The sequence below is a fragment of the Sinohyriopsis cumingii genome, chromosome 12, assembly GCF_028554795.1.
Source record: "Sinohyriopsis cumingii isolate HCF-2022 chromosome 12, ASM2855479v2, whole genome shotgun sequence".
In the NCBI taxonomy this organism is placed as follows: domain Eukaryota; kingdom Metazoa; phylum Mollusca; class Bivalvia; order Unionida; family Unionidae; genus Sinohyriopsis; species Sinohyriopsis cumingii.
In genome coordinates, this window is record NC_142972.1 from 21,728,937 (window position 1) to 21,748,237 (window position 19,301).

The 19,301-nt window shown below is 35.1% G+C and overlaps 1 protein-coding gene across 1 annotated transcript in view; it reads right to left on the minus strand.

Moving 5' to 3' along the window:
* Positions 1-1,141: 1,141 nt before the first annotated feature.
* LOC149786085 (eukaryotic translation initiation factor 2 subunit 3, Y-linked-like) overlaps positions 1,142-19,301 on the minus strand; it is a 47,649-nt gene continuing 29,489 nt past the window's right edge. The window contains exons 8-13 of the mRNA XM_089976380.1: positions 16,528-16,662; positions 12,226-12,320; positions 9,354-9,498; positions 7,182-7,351; positions 5,550-5,722; positions 1,142-2,171 (exon numbers count right to left, since the gene is read on the minus strand). Of these exons, the coding sequence (XP_089832506.1) occupies positions 2,108-2,171; positions 5,550-5,722; positions 7,182-7,351; positions 9,354-9,498; positions 12,226-12,320; positions 16,528-16,662 (782 nt within the window). The 3' untranslated portion in view covers positions 1,142-2,107. The remainder of the gene's footprint in view (positions 2,172-5,549; positions 5,723-7,181; positions 7,352-9,353; positions 9,499-12,225; positions 12,321-16,527; positions 16,663-19,301) is intronic.

A 19,301-nucleotide genomic window follows, 5' to 3' on the forward strand; every position in this document is an offset into this window, starting at 1 on the left:
TTCTGATCTTGTGCAGTACTTGGCAATCAACATGAATGGTGGGAAAGCGTAACAATAGATCCCAATTCAGACTAAAGTCATCCAATACCCATAATGCTTGGCCTAAAACTGGGGAGACATAAAATGGGACTTGTTGAGTGCAAACAAGTCCACAAGAAATGTCTCCTATAAAATGAGAGACTCCGCAACTGCTTTATGTTGAGACCATTGAGTTAGGACTATTTTATATACTTGTTTTAAGTCAAGTGAGACTGCAACATCAAAGACCCTTATCTGCCATAGCACAATGTGCCTGGAGATTAAGGTCACTGTTGTTTGTTCTACTGATTACTCAATGAATCTTATAACTTGAGACTGATATTATGGGTCTTAATGTAACTAGGGGGACAGACCAATCTTTCTTTCATCCCCTTATTCTTGACCTTTGCTCAGCCCTGGTAATTAGTATAACCATCTTAATAGTGTCTCATTTTTCAAATGTTGACTCAATGGTCGTCCAGAAAAGAATAAGGTCATGTTATAGTGCATGGGCTAATGTAGTTCATACTGGGTTCATGCACTTCCATTAAGTCTCTACAACTGGGTGTTGGTGTATGTTGCACAGAGGTATTTCCATTGTGGAAAGTTGATGCTTAATAACAGTGACTGGTAAATTATTACTGACCTTAAAAAAGTTTTAGAAGGTCAGATCATCAGGAGCACAACTCCTCAAAAGGGCAAAATTGGAAGCCTTATAATTGAACCTGTCTGAGTTCTCAAATATAAAACTGCACACATATTTGGTTGAAACCCATTAATCCCTTGTGGAAACCAAATTGCTGACAAATTGCTATAGCTTGCTGCTGACAAACTGCTGTAGCCCACTGCTAACAGACTTATAGCTTGCTGCTGACAGACTGCAATAACTCTTGCTGACAGATTGCTATACCTCTTACTGACAGATTGCTTGGCTTGCTGCTGACAAATTGCTATAGCTCTCCACTGACATTTTTGAGTAAGGCCCAAATTAAATTCTTGTGTTGAGTATGAAGCCAAAGTACACAATGGGTAATTTATCTGATTCTGCTTAAATTAAAAGACAACAAAAACTGAAACCATTCAACCTATGTCTTAAGGGTAACAAGAACACAATCTGAAGATCTTGTACATTATTTACACGATTTTATTGACATGAATATATATATTTTTGTTATGCACAAAACTAACAACTATAATTTTTTAATGCTTTGTGTAATTTTACAGCATACATGTCAATCATTTGAGACAATCCAATTTATTTCGCATATAGTGCAGGATCATTACAAAACATTTGATATCACTGTATATCTGCAGTTATTTTAAAGTCAAGCACAATGTTTAATCAAAAGACATTTGATATCACTGTATGTCTGCAGTTATTTTAAAGTCAAGCACAATGTTTAGTCAAAAGACATTTGATATCACTGTATGTCTGCAGTTATTTTAAAGTCAAGCACAATGTTTAATCAAAAGACATTTGATATCACTGTATGTCTGCAGTTATTTTAAAGTCATGCACAATGTTTAGTCAAAAGACATTTGATATCACTGTATGTCTGCAGTTATTTTAAAGTCATGCACAATGTTTAATCAAAAGACATTTGATATCACTGTATGTCTGCAGTTATTTTAAAGTCAAGCACAATGTTTAGTCAAAAGACATTTGATATCACTGTATGTCTGCAGTTATTTTAAAGTCATGCACAATGTTTAGTCAAAAGTCTGAAGCAGCATGTTAGATACTGCAGCACAACAATCTTGGTCTATTAAGATTGTAAGATTATTGAAGATCACATTACTGCTATCAAGTTTAAAGTTTCTCCTGTACATGTCAGATGTTAATCAAAAATATTAAAATAATACAGCTATTATCAATTATCAAAACAAATTTATATGTGCCTAAAACTGCATGCAAATTTTTACTGTGTTCATCTGACTATAAATTTGCCATTTTTGCCAGACCTGCATTAAGACATGGTTTGGTATCTGAAATTTAGGTTTACTGTTTTGTGAAGAAGACCTGAAAATAGTTGGTCTTCTCATTTTTCTTTCGATCCCAAAAAGTATACAACTTGATGCAGCATCCCTCTCATTCAGGCTGGACCTCAGGGTTGACCTTCACTCCCTGTCTAATCTGACCCCAGCCAATCAACCTGAAATACAATGCAAGAATGGCCATGTAAATGTTATCAATCTAATCATCTATTCCACCCAAACTTCCTAATAAAAGTACACCACATGGAAGTACGTGTTCACCAATCATTATTTTCTGAAAATTTTTATTTCTGCAAATTGAAGTCCTAACCTAAATGTAAATAACCTCTCATCAACAGCCACCTTTCTTGCCTAATGAAAAGCTAGTATTCCGAACTCTCAGTTTCTGTGTCTTATACCTCCCTCAAAAAAACATCATGCCTACAAAAACCTAAAGACATATCTGCATAATGACATTTTCATAATGGCTGGACATGAGTGGTTTGCATTATATTTGGATCAAAAGTTCCTATATGAAATTAACAATGAATTGCATTATAATTGTATCAAAGTCCTTAGATGAAATTAATGATATATTTCATTTTTTTTTTTTTGTTCTTGGTGATACATTATTTAATATGAGAAGAATTTCTTTCTTCAAGGTTACCATAGTTTAGTGCAATCAAAATTCATAGAAAGCAATGTCTTATGATAAACTCATTCACTGCAGTTTTTCAATAACTTTGTGGCTGGTCCCTTGGGGTTATCATAGGAAAAACAGTCAATAAAGTTGGCATCCAGCCCTGTACAGCCAACTCCCAACTTTTTATTTGAAAAATTCTGGATGTGGGGGAAAAAATGGTTTAAAATGTGCAAGCATGAATCCAACACAGTCTGACTTATGTACAGCTGTTTCTGGTTCAATGGCACATCAGCACCATTCTGGCTATATAGCGCTAAGTAAGTTTAGGTGTCCTAAAAAGAGACATAAAAAACCCCCAAAGATTACAGATAAAGGCAAAAAAGGTAACTTCCTTAAAAGACAAAGTAAAATTTTTTATATAAAAAGCAAAATGGTTGCCTCAGTTATCTGCCTCTTATGACAGGCAGGGTGATCCACAGGACCTATTCTACATCCCTATGATTGTGATGTTAATGATTTTGTAATGTTGATGAGTGATGATAAAATTTCTTTGATGTCCTCGTTGACTATTTCAGTATATGCTCATGGTAGTAATATTGATCAGAAGTCAAAGGGTGATACACCCTTTTCTTGTATTCATTTTACTGTGCAGTATTAGTATGCATGTTAGGCAAAAGTACACAAGACTGGAATAAAAACCCACATCATTATTACCCTTAAAAAATTCATAGGTTATTCCTAGTATTTAATTTAAAATCAGACATAAGGAAACAGCCCAAGCTTTGTCCATTACACAACATCTCTTTCCAATAGTTCATCCATATAAAAATTTCCCAGCTTTTGAGCAACATTTCATTTTTCCATTACTATCATAAAAATCCCTGACCATATATACACCAAATGAACTTCTGAAAACTGACAATTTCCAAACTGTTTCCTGTCTGTGAAAAGTCCATCCTTATTTCAACAATCTGGCCCTAAATATACATACAAAATTCAAGAAGAAAAAAAAAACACCAAAAGTCATTTTTGATAAAGTCCTTGAAATTAACTAACTCACAGACTAATCCCAACAGTTTACAAGATGAGGTAGTATCCCACTCCAAGCATACTGATCAAATAAAAAGCAAAAAATAAGCATTACAACCATGTCAAGGTTTTCTATACACCACATGAAGTAACTGCCAAAATATTGGGCATTTTGAAATCCAAATTTTCATTGTCCAAAAAAAAACCGGGGATTGAAGCTTGGGTCCAAATTTTCAAATCTTTAGGTCACCCTGATCAAAATGTCAAACTTGGCAACAACAAAACATTGGAAAATTCATAAATGGAGGCCATGTAGCTAAAGTTAACAAGAGTACCATGCCCATACTGTGTTTAATAGTTCTCTAAATAGATAAGTGAAATTTGTATACAGAAACCATTTTCATTCTTTTAGTTAGAGTAACCATTACCTTTTGCTTTCTTCCCTACCCCAAGTGCAAAAGCTTGGTTGACATATGTCATAAAAAATAACAGGAATCTTCCTTACCTCAAGTGCAAGCTATCCACAAAGTATGGTAACCTTTGATGATGGAGAACAAGTTATTCCATTTGGGCTTTTTTCATAGCTAACCTTGACCTCCGAACATATAAAAATGAAAAATGATAGGATTCTGCCTTACCCAAAGTACAAGCCATCCACCAAGTGGTGAACCTGAGTTACTGTGCTGAAAACATTTTTTCTTTTCTTCAGCCAGTGACCTTGACATTTGGCCCCAAAATCAATAGGGTTCTTTCTTACCCCGAGTGCAAGATATCCACCATGTTTGGTCACTGCCAATGCAGAGACCCTTCTTTTTCTTTCAGTCACATTAATCTTAACCTTTGAGATCAAGCTCATCTGTATCTTCCTTACCCCAAGCTCAAGCAAACCATAAAGCAGATTAACTATAGATGGTGGACAGCCTGAGCTGTTGTGTAGAAACAAAATTAGTATTTTTTTGGGTGGAGGTGGCTCTAACAGCACTTTTTACATATTATTAGCTATATCTTGCTAAGGAAATGAGAGCTAAGTGCCTTTCCCAAACACTCAGAGACAGCCAATCTGTGCTGGCCTGGGCAGGTATCAATCTCACAACCCTTTATTACGAGTTTGACATTCTACCAACTGACCTACAGTGGCTCTCCTCTGCCACAAAATTAGTAACTGTCACGACATCAACATAATATGCTCTGCCTTATGACAGATACATAATAAAAAGAAGAAGAAAAAAAAACATGAAGAAAAATCAACTTGGATTCACTCCTTTACCTATGTCAACACTTGCTTGGTGTACTTAAAATCGATTAGAAACCTCAAGCAAGACTTCAACAACTCGTCAGGCCTGAATGAGTTAAACAGCACAATGAATGAGCTAAAATGCCTTTCAGGTAAATTCATACAAGATATTACTTGAATTGTTTGACAATGGGGAGATCCCCCTTGCCAGCAAGTCAGGATAAAGTGATAAAAAACTATGTAATCATCATAGACCAGACTTTACCTAACACTTGAATATCCATTCATCACGACCTCTTTTTCTGATTCCCATTTACATTTTACAAAATGGCTCATTATAAATGTACTCCTCATTATGCAATTACATATCAAGTTATGTGGCAACAGTATGTGAGAAGCAAGCAGAATGCAACAGTTAAAATCACTGACAATAAATACAGATCACAGTTACCTAATTTTCACTGAAAGGTGTATGCATTTTACATGATGCATCTGAATGCTAACTTATGTGATTTGCAAGTGATAGCATATGAAAAACCTACGCAAGTGCAAATTCTAATCTGAGAGTATGATACCAGAGAGATGGACAGACATCATCTATCCATAAGCCAAAACTGCTTTGCAATCAAGCAAAGCAAAAAATAAACTTACCGCCAATGTCTCTCCACCCTCCGGCTGAGAGCAATTTTTTCTCCAAGCTCAGTACAAACTGGATTGGTAAGACCAATCTTGGCCAAATCACCTTTCACTGCTAGAACACGACCTCCTGTTGATAAGGATCCTATATTCACCATTAGAATCTCATTCTTGGCAAGTTTTTGCACCTGTAATAAACCAAAATAATGCATTAATTATCAAGTGATCTGTTTATACTGCAAAAAATATTGACTAATTTTATCAAAGGTTTGAGCAGAATACCATTTCACCTGCTGGCCACAGTATGATGGATACAACATTCAGAATGAACGATTTAAAAAGCAAAAAATCTCAACCACTTTAAGAACAGTACTACAAATGTCAGACGAAAAGTGATGCCTAGGACTCAATATTTACTCTAAGTGTAACAAAATATTTTACTTTTGCATGCAAAAGGAAGTTTCTTTGTTTAGCAAAAACTGCAAGCTTCTTCTGCCTCCTGAATTTGACATTACTACAGCTGCAGAAAATAGCTGAACAGCATAATGCGTAAATTGTTTTTCAAGTTTTAACTTTTACGATAGATGCATACTGAACTTTCAGTTCATGAAAGTACAAGTTTTTAATTATTACTCCTTGATACAGAAGTCCATACAATAATCTTTATTGCCTTTTACTCTGTGTTTCCTTCGTGTAAATCTCTCCTAGTTACATACAGAGTGTTATCCATGAATATCAATTATTATAAGTTATCTACATAACAGTTAGAATAATGATGTTAAAGTGATGCTTTTATGTAGGTAGCAGTGTTTTAATCATGGATTAATCATTAATCAGGCCTAAAGTCTCTAATTGGCAGATGGATTAAACATCATTAATCAGGCCTAAAGTCTCTAATTGGCAGCTGGATTAAACATCATTAATCAGGTCTAAAGTCTCCAATTGGCAGATGGATTAAACATCATTAATCAGGCCTAAAGTCTCTAATTGGCAGCTGGATTAAACATCATTAATCAGGCCTAAAGTCTCCAAATGGCAGATGGATTAAACATCATTAATCAGGCATAAAGTCTCTAATTGGCAGATGGATTAAACATCATTAATCAGGCCTAAAGTCTCTAATTGGTAGATTGATTAAACATCATTAATCAGGCCTAAAGTCTCCAACTGGCAGATGGATTAAACATCATTAATCAGGCATAAAGTCTCTAATTGGCAGCTGGATTAAACATCATTAATCAGGCCTAAAGTCTCTAATTGGTAGATGGATTAAACATCATTAATCAGGCATAAAGTCTCTAATTGGCAGCTGGATTAACATCATTAATCAGGCCTAAAGTCTCTGATTCTTGAGTACTGCTACAGTTTGACAGCATTTCCTCCCACAACTGTACATGTTTACAAATGAATAATATTGTCATCAAACCTGATGACAATTTCATAACATTTCCTCTAACAACTGTATGAATTTCCAATATAAGCAAATAATACCATACTTTAACTTCACAACAATTTGACAACTTTCTTTTAATAGTACGAGTTTCCAATACAAGTGAATAATACCGTATCAAACATTTTTTACCTTTCCTAACAAAAGTGGAATATGCATTTGTGATCTTTTTTTGTGCTTATGAAAAATACACCTACCTTTGCTCCTCTTTTTTCACCTTCTGTTTTGACACCAAGAAGTCTTCTTAATAAGAAGAATGAGATTGTTAGTTCTGTGTAAATGTCTGGTAGTGATCCCACTGCACCAAGAACCTGCCCAACCATCCTGTCAGCACGACAAAGTGTAGGGTCAATCTTAGTACCAACACCTGAAACAGAGAGTGATAAAATGTTAGCAACAAAGAATGATGATGACAGTAACTGAATAAATGCCAGTGAATTTTTAATATCTATGGTTTCATATTTTAACTCTCCTCCCTTTCTTAACTGATGATGTCTGTTACTAAATTTTCAAAAACTTCCCTGTTTATGCCAAATGGTCTTTATTCTTATCTTTCCCTCTTTTTGTAAAGTTTCATGAAGATCAAGTATTACAAACTAGACTTAAAACAGTTTGAAAACACTTTCATAATATGTAAGGGGCCCCGAGTGGCCAAGTGGTCTAAAGCACTCTCCATTACTAATCACTGCCATCTCACCTCTGTCTGCGCCGGTTTGAGTCTCGGATTCAGCCAATGTGGGTATGTGAGAAAGCTTGCCAGTAGCTTCTCATGGGTCAGTGGTTCTTTCCGGGGTTTTCTGGGCTCTTCCTCCACCATTAATACTGGCCGCCAAATATAGCCTATCATGTGCTGAAAAATGGCGTTAAACCCCGCCACAACATAATATGTAAAGAAGGGTCCACACAAGGGGAGATACAGTTGAAATAGTTGCACTTGAGTCTGTCATTTCTCCTAAATATGTCCAGAAAGTGAAGTTCACTTCACTCTGCATTGATTTCATGCCATTTCCCCCATCCCTTTCTGTTTTAATGAAATGCATTAATAATCCAAGTCAAACATTACCTTTTTCTTTCAAAAAGAAAAATTGAAACAATTAGATAATCATAAATGCTTGAGATCACAATGCTATCTAAAGAATTCCTACCCAAAAGTTAACCCATGATCCTTTGACAAAATTGAGTGAAAAACTGAACAGAACTGAATTTTTTGTAGCCCAATAAAAACTTAACATGGACTCGATGGGAGGCTCTCTCCAGGTTCACAGCAAACAATTTCAATGACACATGGGAAATGATTCTCACTTATAGGCCCTCCAGGTACAGCAACAAATACTAAGTCTTACATTTACTATTGGAACAATTTCAGTGACACATGGGAAATGATTCTCACCTATAAACCCTCCAGGTACAGCAAATAAATACTAAGTCTTACACTTACTATAAAACAATTTCAATGACACATGGGAAATGATTCTCACCTACAAACCCTCCAGGTACAGCAATATATACACAGTCTTGCACTTACTATTCAAACAATTTCAATGACAAGCTAAATGATTCTCACCTATAAACCCTCCAGGTACAGCAATATATACTAAGTCTAACACTTACTATTCAAACAATTTCAATGACATGGGGAAATGATTCTCACCAATAAACCCTCCAAGTACAGCAATATATACCAAGTCTTACACTTACTATAAAACAATTTCAATGACACATGGGAAATGATTCTCACCTATAAACCCTCCAGGTACAGCAATATATACTAAGTCTAACACTTACTATTCAAACAATTTCAATGACATGCTAAATGATTCTCACCTATAAACCCTCCAGGTACAGCAATATATACCAAGTCTTACACTTACTATTCAAACAATTTCAATGACATGGGAAATGATTCTCACCTATCTATAAGCCCTCCAGGTACAGCAATATATACAAAGTCTTGCACTCACATTTACTATTAAAACAATTTAAATGACACGGGAAATGATTCTCACCAATAAACCCTCCAGGTACAACAATATATACTAAGTCTTACACTTACTATTCAAACAATTTAGGTGACATGGGAAATGATTCTCACCTATCTATAAGCCCTGCAGGTACAGCAATATATAGAAAGTCTTGCACTCACACAAGCTATTCAAACAATTTCAATGACATATGGGGAATGATTCTCACCAATAAACCCTCCAGGTACAGAAATATATACTAGTATTACACTTACTATTCAAGCAATTTCAATGACACATGGGAAATGATTCTCACCTATAAGCCCTCCAGGTACAGCAATATATACAGTCTTGCACTTGCAGTTACTATTCAAACAATTTAAATGACACATGGGAAATGATGCTCACCTATGAGCCCACCAGGTACAGCATACTGGAGATCATTTTGCTCTGCAAACAATGAGACAATGCGGGAGAAGATAGGCTTACAGGTCAACTTTCCTTCTTGATCTTTAGAAACCATCCCTGGCCGTACTTCAATCTCCTGACCTACCTATGTAAAGATAGCAACATTATGATAATAATTAACCATTCACATCTCTAAATCTTGTGCAATTTAGTATACATTTTCCAAATCCAATTACATTAGTCAACTCTTCCCTCTTTACTGGATTTAAATGTGAACAACTTTATAAAGTCATTATATACTAACAGTATTAAAAAAGTTGCCGCTTCAGGGCCTTTAATAGAGGACATTTTGTTGGGAAACCAAAGTTAGAAGAGGGTGGGCATTCATGTCTTCAGCAACTTTGACATGACATGCCAAAAATACAACCCTTTTAAGGTCTCCTCATTAGAAAGGTGTATGCCATGTCTGGATGGAATCCAACAATCCTTGGTAAAATAATGCTGTATATATCATGGGAGGACTCAGAATCAGGTGTAACTCATGTAAAGGTCAAGGAAACTGTATGTATTGATGTGGGGGGGGCAAGACTAATTTTAATTGTGCAACATTTTCCTGCAACTACTGCATTGCTTTCCTTTACATGGAACTCCCAGTCCCTCATCCAAGGTAAAATTATTCCAACCTCCAATTAGCATTGGAGAGCCAGATAAAGATGATCCCAGTTTAACTCCTTAAACACAGCAAACATATAGAATAACATCCTCTTTTGACTTGGACCTCAACTACAGGACATCTCAGGAGTTGGGATGAGGGAATCTTTTCAACAGTAGCAAGTATAATTAAAATTAGTGTCACCTCGCCCATCCCAAACAAATACTACATTTTAATATCATTAATATATTACCTGCTATTGCACTACTAAATTTACCATTTAGGAAGCAAAGGCTGAAGGCCTCAACAAATCTGGTAAAGAAAACTATTGTACTTATTCTTACAGAGTGTATACTATTACAAGATGGTACAACACTGGACATGTTGTGCTGTCACTGAGGCCCAAGGAAAAAGTGCATTCACTCTGACATGCCAAAGATATAAGGTAAAGGGATAAGAAAGGCAGTGTACAACTGCCTGAAGGTGGTTCCAATAACACCATCCAAAGAGGAGTGACTCAAACAGGCCTATGATGTAGCAAAAGCACTAGCTTCATGGGTTTTAATTCTCAAGAATGAAAGGTCTCTCTCTCTGAGGGACTGATAAGCAAGTGAGAAATATTCACCTGGAAATATTGAATGCAAAAATGTCAGAGAAATCCTTAATAGGCAGTTAAGAGATTCTTCCAACCCTTCCTTCTCTCTTTTGAAGAAGTCAAAAGAAAACCGATCATCTCCAGCATATATACAGCTTAGACTGGATATCTCAGTGTGAAGTGGAGTTAATGAAGGTAACCGATTGTTAGCCAGAAATGCAGGTCAGAAAAGAGAAACTGAATAATAATTACTACTGAACCATAAAAACCCTTTTCCACTGACAAGACATGCAACTCAATCCTTCACAGAAAAACAAAGGTGAGCAGGAAAATGTTAGGGTAAGGTTTTCAAAGGAAGCTTTACACAAGGGTTAAACAATTTGATTACGACAAAACCAAAAGAACGCATTAAACATTTTATTTTATTTAGCCATTAGTGAACAAGAAATAAATCTCTGAAGCTCAAAATACCTGAAGTGATGAGTAAGATGGTCCAAAAGCCAGAGAACTGGGGTGTTAGAAACGTCAGCCCTATAGCCCTTAATAGTGGACACTGAACATTCTCTTTCCTCAAAATGGAAGGGAAGAAAATCTGCAACTATGCTCAAATGGGGACAACTGTTTCTTTCTGCACCAATCACTAAATATTCTCCACTTTGCATAAAACCATGGAAGCAATCTTGCTTGAATCTGGTCCTGGTGGATCGACTGTTTTTAATCAACCAAGTGTGATGATGGAGAATCTGTGAGCTATTGCCAAGACCAACAGCAGATCCATCCTGGGTGGTAATCTAATAACTGCTGGAAAAGTAACTCAACTACTGACTAGTGTAGAGACTATTCCATGAAGACCACCATACCAATCACAAAAAAAATGATAAGCTTATTAAGTACAATAAGAACATAAACTATGTAAATGGAATAACCCTGAAAGAACCACTGACCCATGGGAATGCATTATATGCAAGCTTTCTCCCTCACCCACAATGGTTGAATCTAGACTCAAACCCAGGAGGACACAAATGAGATGCAAGTGTTCTGTACAGGCAAGTGCCTTAGACCACTTGGTCACTCAGAGCCCCAGTGCATCCAAATATTTTATACTATAATGGGTTCAAAATGGACTTGAGAAAATGTAGGTATAAGGTTAGACAACACTGAAACAAGATGCATCCCCTGGTAACAAAGGAGGGTCATAAAAGCATTGCAGTTCTTTGACAAAATAGAAAAATCACTCATCAATCACTATTTTATGGTGCTATAAGTCATTCTACTGGCAAAGCTTACATACATGTGTAAAACTTGTCATGCAAGTACTAATGGTAAAGCAGTAGTAACTTAAGTCCAGTCTTGCACACCATCAAAAGAATGAAAGAACTACTGAAATCTGGCCTTAAAAATATATTTAATTGCTATTCACTGTGCAGGAAAAAAGCCAGGACTTAAATTTTCTGTTTCAGAAGAAAAATGCAGATCTTTAACCAATTACCATATTTCAAGACAAGCAGACTGGAGAACAATATTCTGGTGTCTCTGGAATGATTCACTATGTCAGTGGTTAAAGGGGGAGGATTTTTTTTTGTTTCTATAGATGAAACAACATACATGATAAAATTTCACCTTACCTTTAATACCCCCTTGAGAATACTACCACCTGCAACACCACCCTTCAAATCATCCACCTCACAGCCAGGCTTGTTCACATCAAAAGACCTGATAACTGAATTGGGAAAATAGCAGTGAGAAGCCTTACAAACTATGCTTCATTAGAAAGAATTAAACACCTACAGAGTTATAACAGCTTTTAAATTATGTGTGGTTTTAACTTTATACTATTAATAAGGAAATTTCTTACAAGTCTGGACAATCAGTTATCAAACAGCATTGACTGACATTGTTATGAAAACTTCTGTCTAGCAAGTTTGGACCAGCTTAATAATAATGTAACATTAATTAGTATATAACATTATGTCATATCAATGGCATGTCACAACAACATAGTATCTATGGTTGCCACATAGAAATTTCATAGGATCAGTTTTTGGTGTGCTGTTAACAGAATGTATATATCTCATGATAATTGTCCTTGATACAATATATATGATAATAATTGTCTTTAATGTATGTATCATGTCTTTGATACATGTATAATGATAATTGTCTTTGATACATGTATAATGACAATTGTCTCTGATATATGTATAATGATACTTGTCTCTGATATATGTCTTAAGATAACTGTATTTGATATATGTATCATGATAATTGTCTTTGATATATGTATAATGATAACTGTCTTTGATATATGTATCATGATAATTGTCTTTGATATATGTATCATGATAATTGTCTTTGATATATGTATCATGACAATTGTCTCTGATATATGTATAATGATAATTGTCTCTGATATATGTCTTAAGATAACTGTATTTGATATATATATATCATGATAATTGTCTTTGATATATGTATAATGATAATTGTCTCTGATATGTCTTAAGATAACTGTATTTGATATATGTATCATGATAATTGTCTTTGATATATGTATAATGATAATTGTCTTTGATGCATGTATAATGACAATTGTCTTCGATATATGTATCATGATAACTGTCTTTGATATATGTATCATGATAACTGTCTTTGATATATGTATCATGATAACTGTCTTTGATATATGTATCATGATAATTGTCTTTGATATGATATTCATCATGATAATTGTCTTTGATGTGCTCTGTATCAGGCCATGTAGCCCACAATTAGACCACCCCTTTCTCAAAAGACTCTTATGGTGAGCTATAACATGTAAAATGCTCACAAGGAGGCCATAGGAAACACTACAAAGACACACTGAAGAAGTCAATGAAGGATTCTGACATAAGCACTGATACACAGGAGCAGACAGTTCTGGACAGGCACATGTGGCTCTCCTCCATTGGAAAAGGCACTGCAGCTCGTGAGGCCAACATAACAGCCACAGCAGAACAAGAGAGGCAGGCCACTGCTATCTATCCCCTGTCCAATCTGCCTTAGAACATTCAGGGCACACACCAACCATTTCAGCCAAATGTGCATCCAGACCTACTGCTCCGTCAAACACTGGATAACTAAAATGGTCCTTGTCTCAACAGATGAACTCGTCATGATAAATGTCTTTGCTATGATAATTGTCTTTGCTCTATGTACCATCACAACTGTCTTTGATGTAGCATAATGCATGTCTTTGTTACATGTATCATGATAAATGTCTTTGATATATGTATCATGATCATTGTTTTTTTTAAAGATTCACATGATAATTGTCTTTGCTCTGTGTACCATGATAACTGTCTTTGATATATGTATCATGATCATTGTTTTTTTTAAAGATTCATATGATAATTGTCTTTGTCAGGATTCATTCATAACTGTCTTTGACACATGCATCATGATCATTGTTTTTGATATGATATGTATCATGCTAACTGTCATTGATATGATAAGTTTGACAATAATTGTCTCTGATATGATATATGTGTATGTTTTGGATTTTTAACACAGCTTTAAAATATTTTCAGTCATATTACTATGATGTCTACAGTGTGGCAGCTTATAGTGATATCTAGCACTGGAGCATCATGCCACAAACACATATCATGACGTCCCACCCAGTCACACAATTCTGACACCAGGCCAACCAGTCCTAACACTAACCTCTTAATGCTTAGTGCCAATTGCAGCAGCTGCTAGTAACATTTTAAAAAATCTTTTGTATGACTCATCCAGGATTCAAACCCGCAACCTTCCACATACCAGGCAAACACTTCAACCATTAGGCTACAACAGCAGTCTCTGATATATGATATGATAATACCATGATAACTGTCTTTGAGATGAGACATACATCATAATTGTCTCTGAGATGATACATATTATGATAATTGTCAGCAATATATATAGTCATTGATACGTATCCTGATAAATGACTTTGATATTATACATATCAAGATAATTGTGATATCATAAGAGGTCTGTGATATCATGAGTGTCTTTGATATGATTCATATCATGATAAATGTCTTTGATATATGTTGTCGATGATATGTATTCTGATAATTGTCTGATATGCATCATGACAGTATCTCATATATAAATATGAAGTACAAAAATGCAAGCAATGACCTTTAACATCACATTGTTTTGTTTGTTGTTTGTAACACATTACTAACTATATCATGCCATGGAAATGGCAGCAAAGTCCCCTTCACAAGGACTCATCATGGCAGTTGGTTTGTGCTAACCTGGACAGGCTTTGAACTCATAACCCTTGGATTACAAGTCAAATGCTCTACCCTTCACTTGATCCCAAGTTCAAGCAGATCTGTTTTTCAAAATTCCTTTACAAAACTCTGTGTATGTTGGTATAATCTCATCTGCATCTGTTTGATTCAGAACAAATACCACAATGTCTTTTTCATTGTTGTTGTGAAAACTCAATGCCAGCATTCATGCACAAGGAGTACTGATAATAAGATTTTTAAAGTTGTCACAATTGTGCCACATAGGTCAGATGAGCACCAATTTTATTTAGAAGTCATTTTTGTGGTCGGATCTCCATCATTTTAAAATAGGACCAACTATATATTCTAAAAAGTTTCTTTTTTCTTTTAGCCATTATAGAGTTTTTCAAGTTTTGGATGTTACATTGACATCATTTTCATTTATGAACAAATTGTACATTGTGAGACACACATTTAACATCATATCAAGGAAGGTAGTGATACCAAGATTTTCAATATGGCCACTACTGATCAGTACCATTTTTATTTATGAACAATAAGTTGTCATTACAAATCTTTTAATGACAAACTTCTGTCTACATGATGTCTAAATGACCATCTAATCAAAAGAGATAGGTGTAACAAGATTTTTAAGAGTGCTATCATGACCATGAAATTTAAAGTATCACTACACCATTTTAATTTACGATAAACTAGACACTTCCATTTAAAACAAACAAGACATTTTCATTTCAAGACAAACTAGACCATTTCATTTTAAGACAAACTAGACATCATTAGCAATCTTTTGCTGAGAACCTCATAATCAAACAACCATCTGTTCAGGAGAAGCAATAACATACTTGTGCTGATGGTCAGATGATGGACAACAAGACATCCATAAGTGTTTCTGGTCTATGTCCATTGGAGCTGAAAAAATAAGCCCATCCTCTGAGGTTTGACAACTGCTACCATGTGACTAAATATTCTCTGTTGGTTTGTCTGTCTATCTATCTATCTACCATGACAAAATATTCTCTGTAAAGTGGGTTTAAAGAGATGTGCAGCATTTACTAAGATACTGTACATACTTGTGCTGTATAAGGAATAAGGAAACAGTTTTTATGTTTGTTTAGGCAACTTCACCAAAAGAGATAGAAAGACAACAAGAAAATGTTTTTTCTTCTTGGACAGCTTATATCATTTTAATGAGGTTGCATTATACAGTTGTCCCAAATGGCCGTGTGATCTAAAGCGTTCACCATTCCGGATCACTGCCATCTCACCTCTGTCTGTGTGGGTTCGAGTCTCAGGCTCGGCTAATGTGGGTACATGAGAAAGCCTGACAGTAGCTTCTCGTGGGTCGGTGGTTCTTCCAGAGGTTTTCCTCCACCAGTTATACTGGCCGCCATGTATCGCCTATCTTGTGCTGAAAATGGCACTGAACCCTACAACAACAACCATATTGATTGTTTCATTCTTTAGTTTGAAAAACTATTGCCAGAAAAAATGTTATAACTTATGAATACATTAGTCACAACATTTTCTAAACTCAGCACTCAACAGGAAAATACATACACTGATTTTAATATTATCACTTTTCATATTTTCATATCTTATACATATCTCAAGATTCCCTATGTTTGTACACACATGTACCTATAAGTCTTGGCTCTGATAAGAAGTCTCTAACAGGAACAGGGATCTTCTTCACAACGTATTCACATATAACATCTATGTTGTACTTTAACTGTGCCGAGATAGGTATTACTGGAGCTCCCTCTGCTATTGTACCTAAACAAAATAAACAAATGCAATTATAAAATATGCCTTTTTCTTTATTTATATGAAAAATAACTTAATTTCATGCAAAAGCTCTTCTAAAAACCTATACCTGAACTGAACAATTTGAATCCAAATAATTTGGACACAGAAAATGATTCAGAAACATAATGGTATTTTTCCTGAATATATCTGTCATGTCAGTCTGTCTTTTCACCCAAACAGGCCCAAAAGGTGAAGTTCACTTTTCCAAACACTGATTTCATGACATTTCGTCCACACCTTTTTTCTCTCAGTACAATGCAATAATAAAGTAAAATGTCAACTTTTTTGTCAGTTTTCCCTTTAAAGAAGAGATCAGAAAGAAAGAAAAAGAAGTCTTTTGAAATGTAGTTAATTTTGTTGCCAATTTTATGATGACTGATACCCATAAATTACATTACTCCTACACCTTGAAAAACAAATGAAGTGAATTTTTGTTGCCCATTATAAAGCAAATTAATACTTACTGTATTCGGGTCTATTAATAACAAAAATGAACAATTATGTCATTTATACAGATGAAAATGGAACTTTTGCCGCTTAAGTTAGACTATAACCGGATTTTGAGGTCACCATTTTATGTTATACAACAACTGTGGTGAAACAAATAAATGTTTGAATATTTTTTTAAATACTGTCAATATTTCATCATAATTTTAATAATCCAACATCAAATAATGTGAAAGATTAATCCAAAGTGTCTATTTTGAACTTTTATACACACTTAGCCCATTTGTAGCCAACTTCATCTATTCTGGTAGGTGAGGTTATTTTGTCAAGATATTAATATCAAGCCCTAATGAAAACACAGATAATGCACTTTAGAAAAAACTAAAACTAAGGTTGACACAAGCAGTGCTCAATATATCCAACAGTCCGAGACCTGGGGCCCCTCTAATGTCATATTAAGCCCCTCCTATATTTTAAGTAAAAAACCCCGTCAGGCTTGTAAAAAAAAATCTAAATTTGCTTTAGAAAACTTCTATCACGCAATCTATATTCAGAATTTTATTTTAAATTGTTGAAAGACCAGTAAATTATAAATATTTATCTCCATATGGGCGTCTTAGCCATTTTAAGTTTGTCTACAGACTATAATTCTATAGAAAGCTGTAAACTTTGTGTACAAGGCAAGGCATGTGACCTGTGAATGCCGAAGAGAATGCCCGGGGTTACAGTACCTAAAATTATTGCTCAGCTGGCTTCAAGGAATAATAAACGAGCTGGTCCTTGCTCCCACTTCTACCAGAGTAATGCAACACTGATTAAACTTGTTAATCTGCACCTATGACAATTAAGATAAACTACAGGATTACATACATATAAAAGCTTCGAAGACAAAGTTTTTCACATGAAAGAATACAATATTATTACATCGTGTTTTAATCCATTTAGTTCAAAGAGTCTGATGCTGTAGATTTTACTGATGTACAGGTTATGTTTTTTCTTTCATTCTGATGCATCCACTGTACTTTGAGATTAACCAATTAAAATCCTTAAAGATCTTTTGTTTATTGATTTATATAAAAAGACTCTCAGACTTTATTTTAAACTTAAATCTTGCAACATGTTGAGATTTTAGCAGCGTTCAAGAAATGAAATTACTCCAAGTTCTCCAAATATAGGGAAAACAGACAATGCTTTGGTAAACTCCGTCAGTGAAAAACAATATAATGCTGAGCTGAGGAAAAGGACATTTCAGCCTTCTTGGAAAGAGACTTATGAAAGGCGTAGATATGACGAGAGCTGTGAAAACATGTTTTGTACATACTTCGAGAAGTATCCCATACTAGCAGAGAAAAATGTGTTTGCCACTGGAACTGACCAGTCTAGGTTAGACCCAGTTAAGTCACACCATCTTAATGATGCACATGTATGACACAGCTTCTCATGAACAGAGCACTCTGTGCTCAACACCAAAGAAATTTATGCAAAATGTGAAGTTGGCAGACACTGTGTGGAAAGATGTTCAAGAAACTACCCGAGGCAAACCAGAATAAAATGCGAGCACAGTTCAATACTGCACCTAGCAAGTAACTGTAAACATTTGCTGATTTCACAGAACTATGTGATTTGCAGGAGTTAAATGGCAGAAATATGTATAAAAATGATATCATGGCGAAAGAATTTACTCACAGCATGGATGCGATTATTCAAAATGACAAGAAAGAAAAGGTGATGAAAAATAGATTCATAATTGTTATGGCAAATGACAGCACAGATGTGTCGTTGAATGAACAAATATGTACATGATGGAAGAGTGAAGACAGATTTGGTCGATATAACTGATTTAAATACTGCAGACAATAGGGGTGTGAAAGATGCTCTGGAAAGTGACATCAGTTAATGTTTGGTGATTTAAGTGACGCTGAAAACGAGAAATGACCAATCGTGCATGCAAACTTTGATGGGGCAAATGTTATGCTAGGACTGAAAAATGGAACTGTGAGATTTATCTTGTATGGACAATCCCAATACTCTATGTGAAGCATTAACTGGAATTGGTAGCACCTGATGCTGTGATAAAGCACTCCTATCTACACAGATTTGAAGAGACTATTAACTCATTCAGCCCAGAACTGTTGCCAGTATCTCTGCTGCTATGCCCC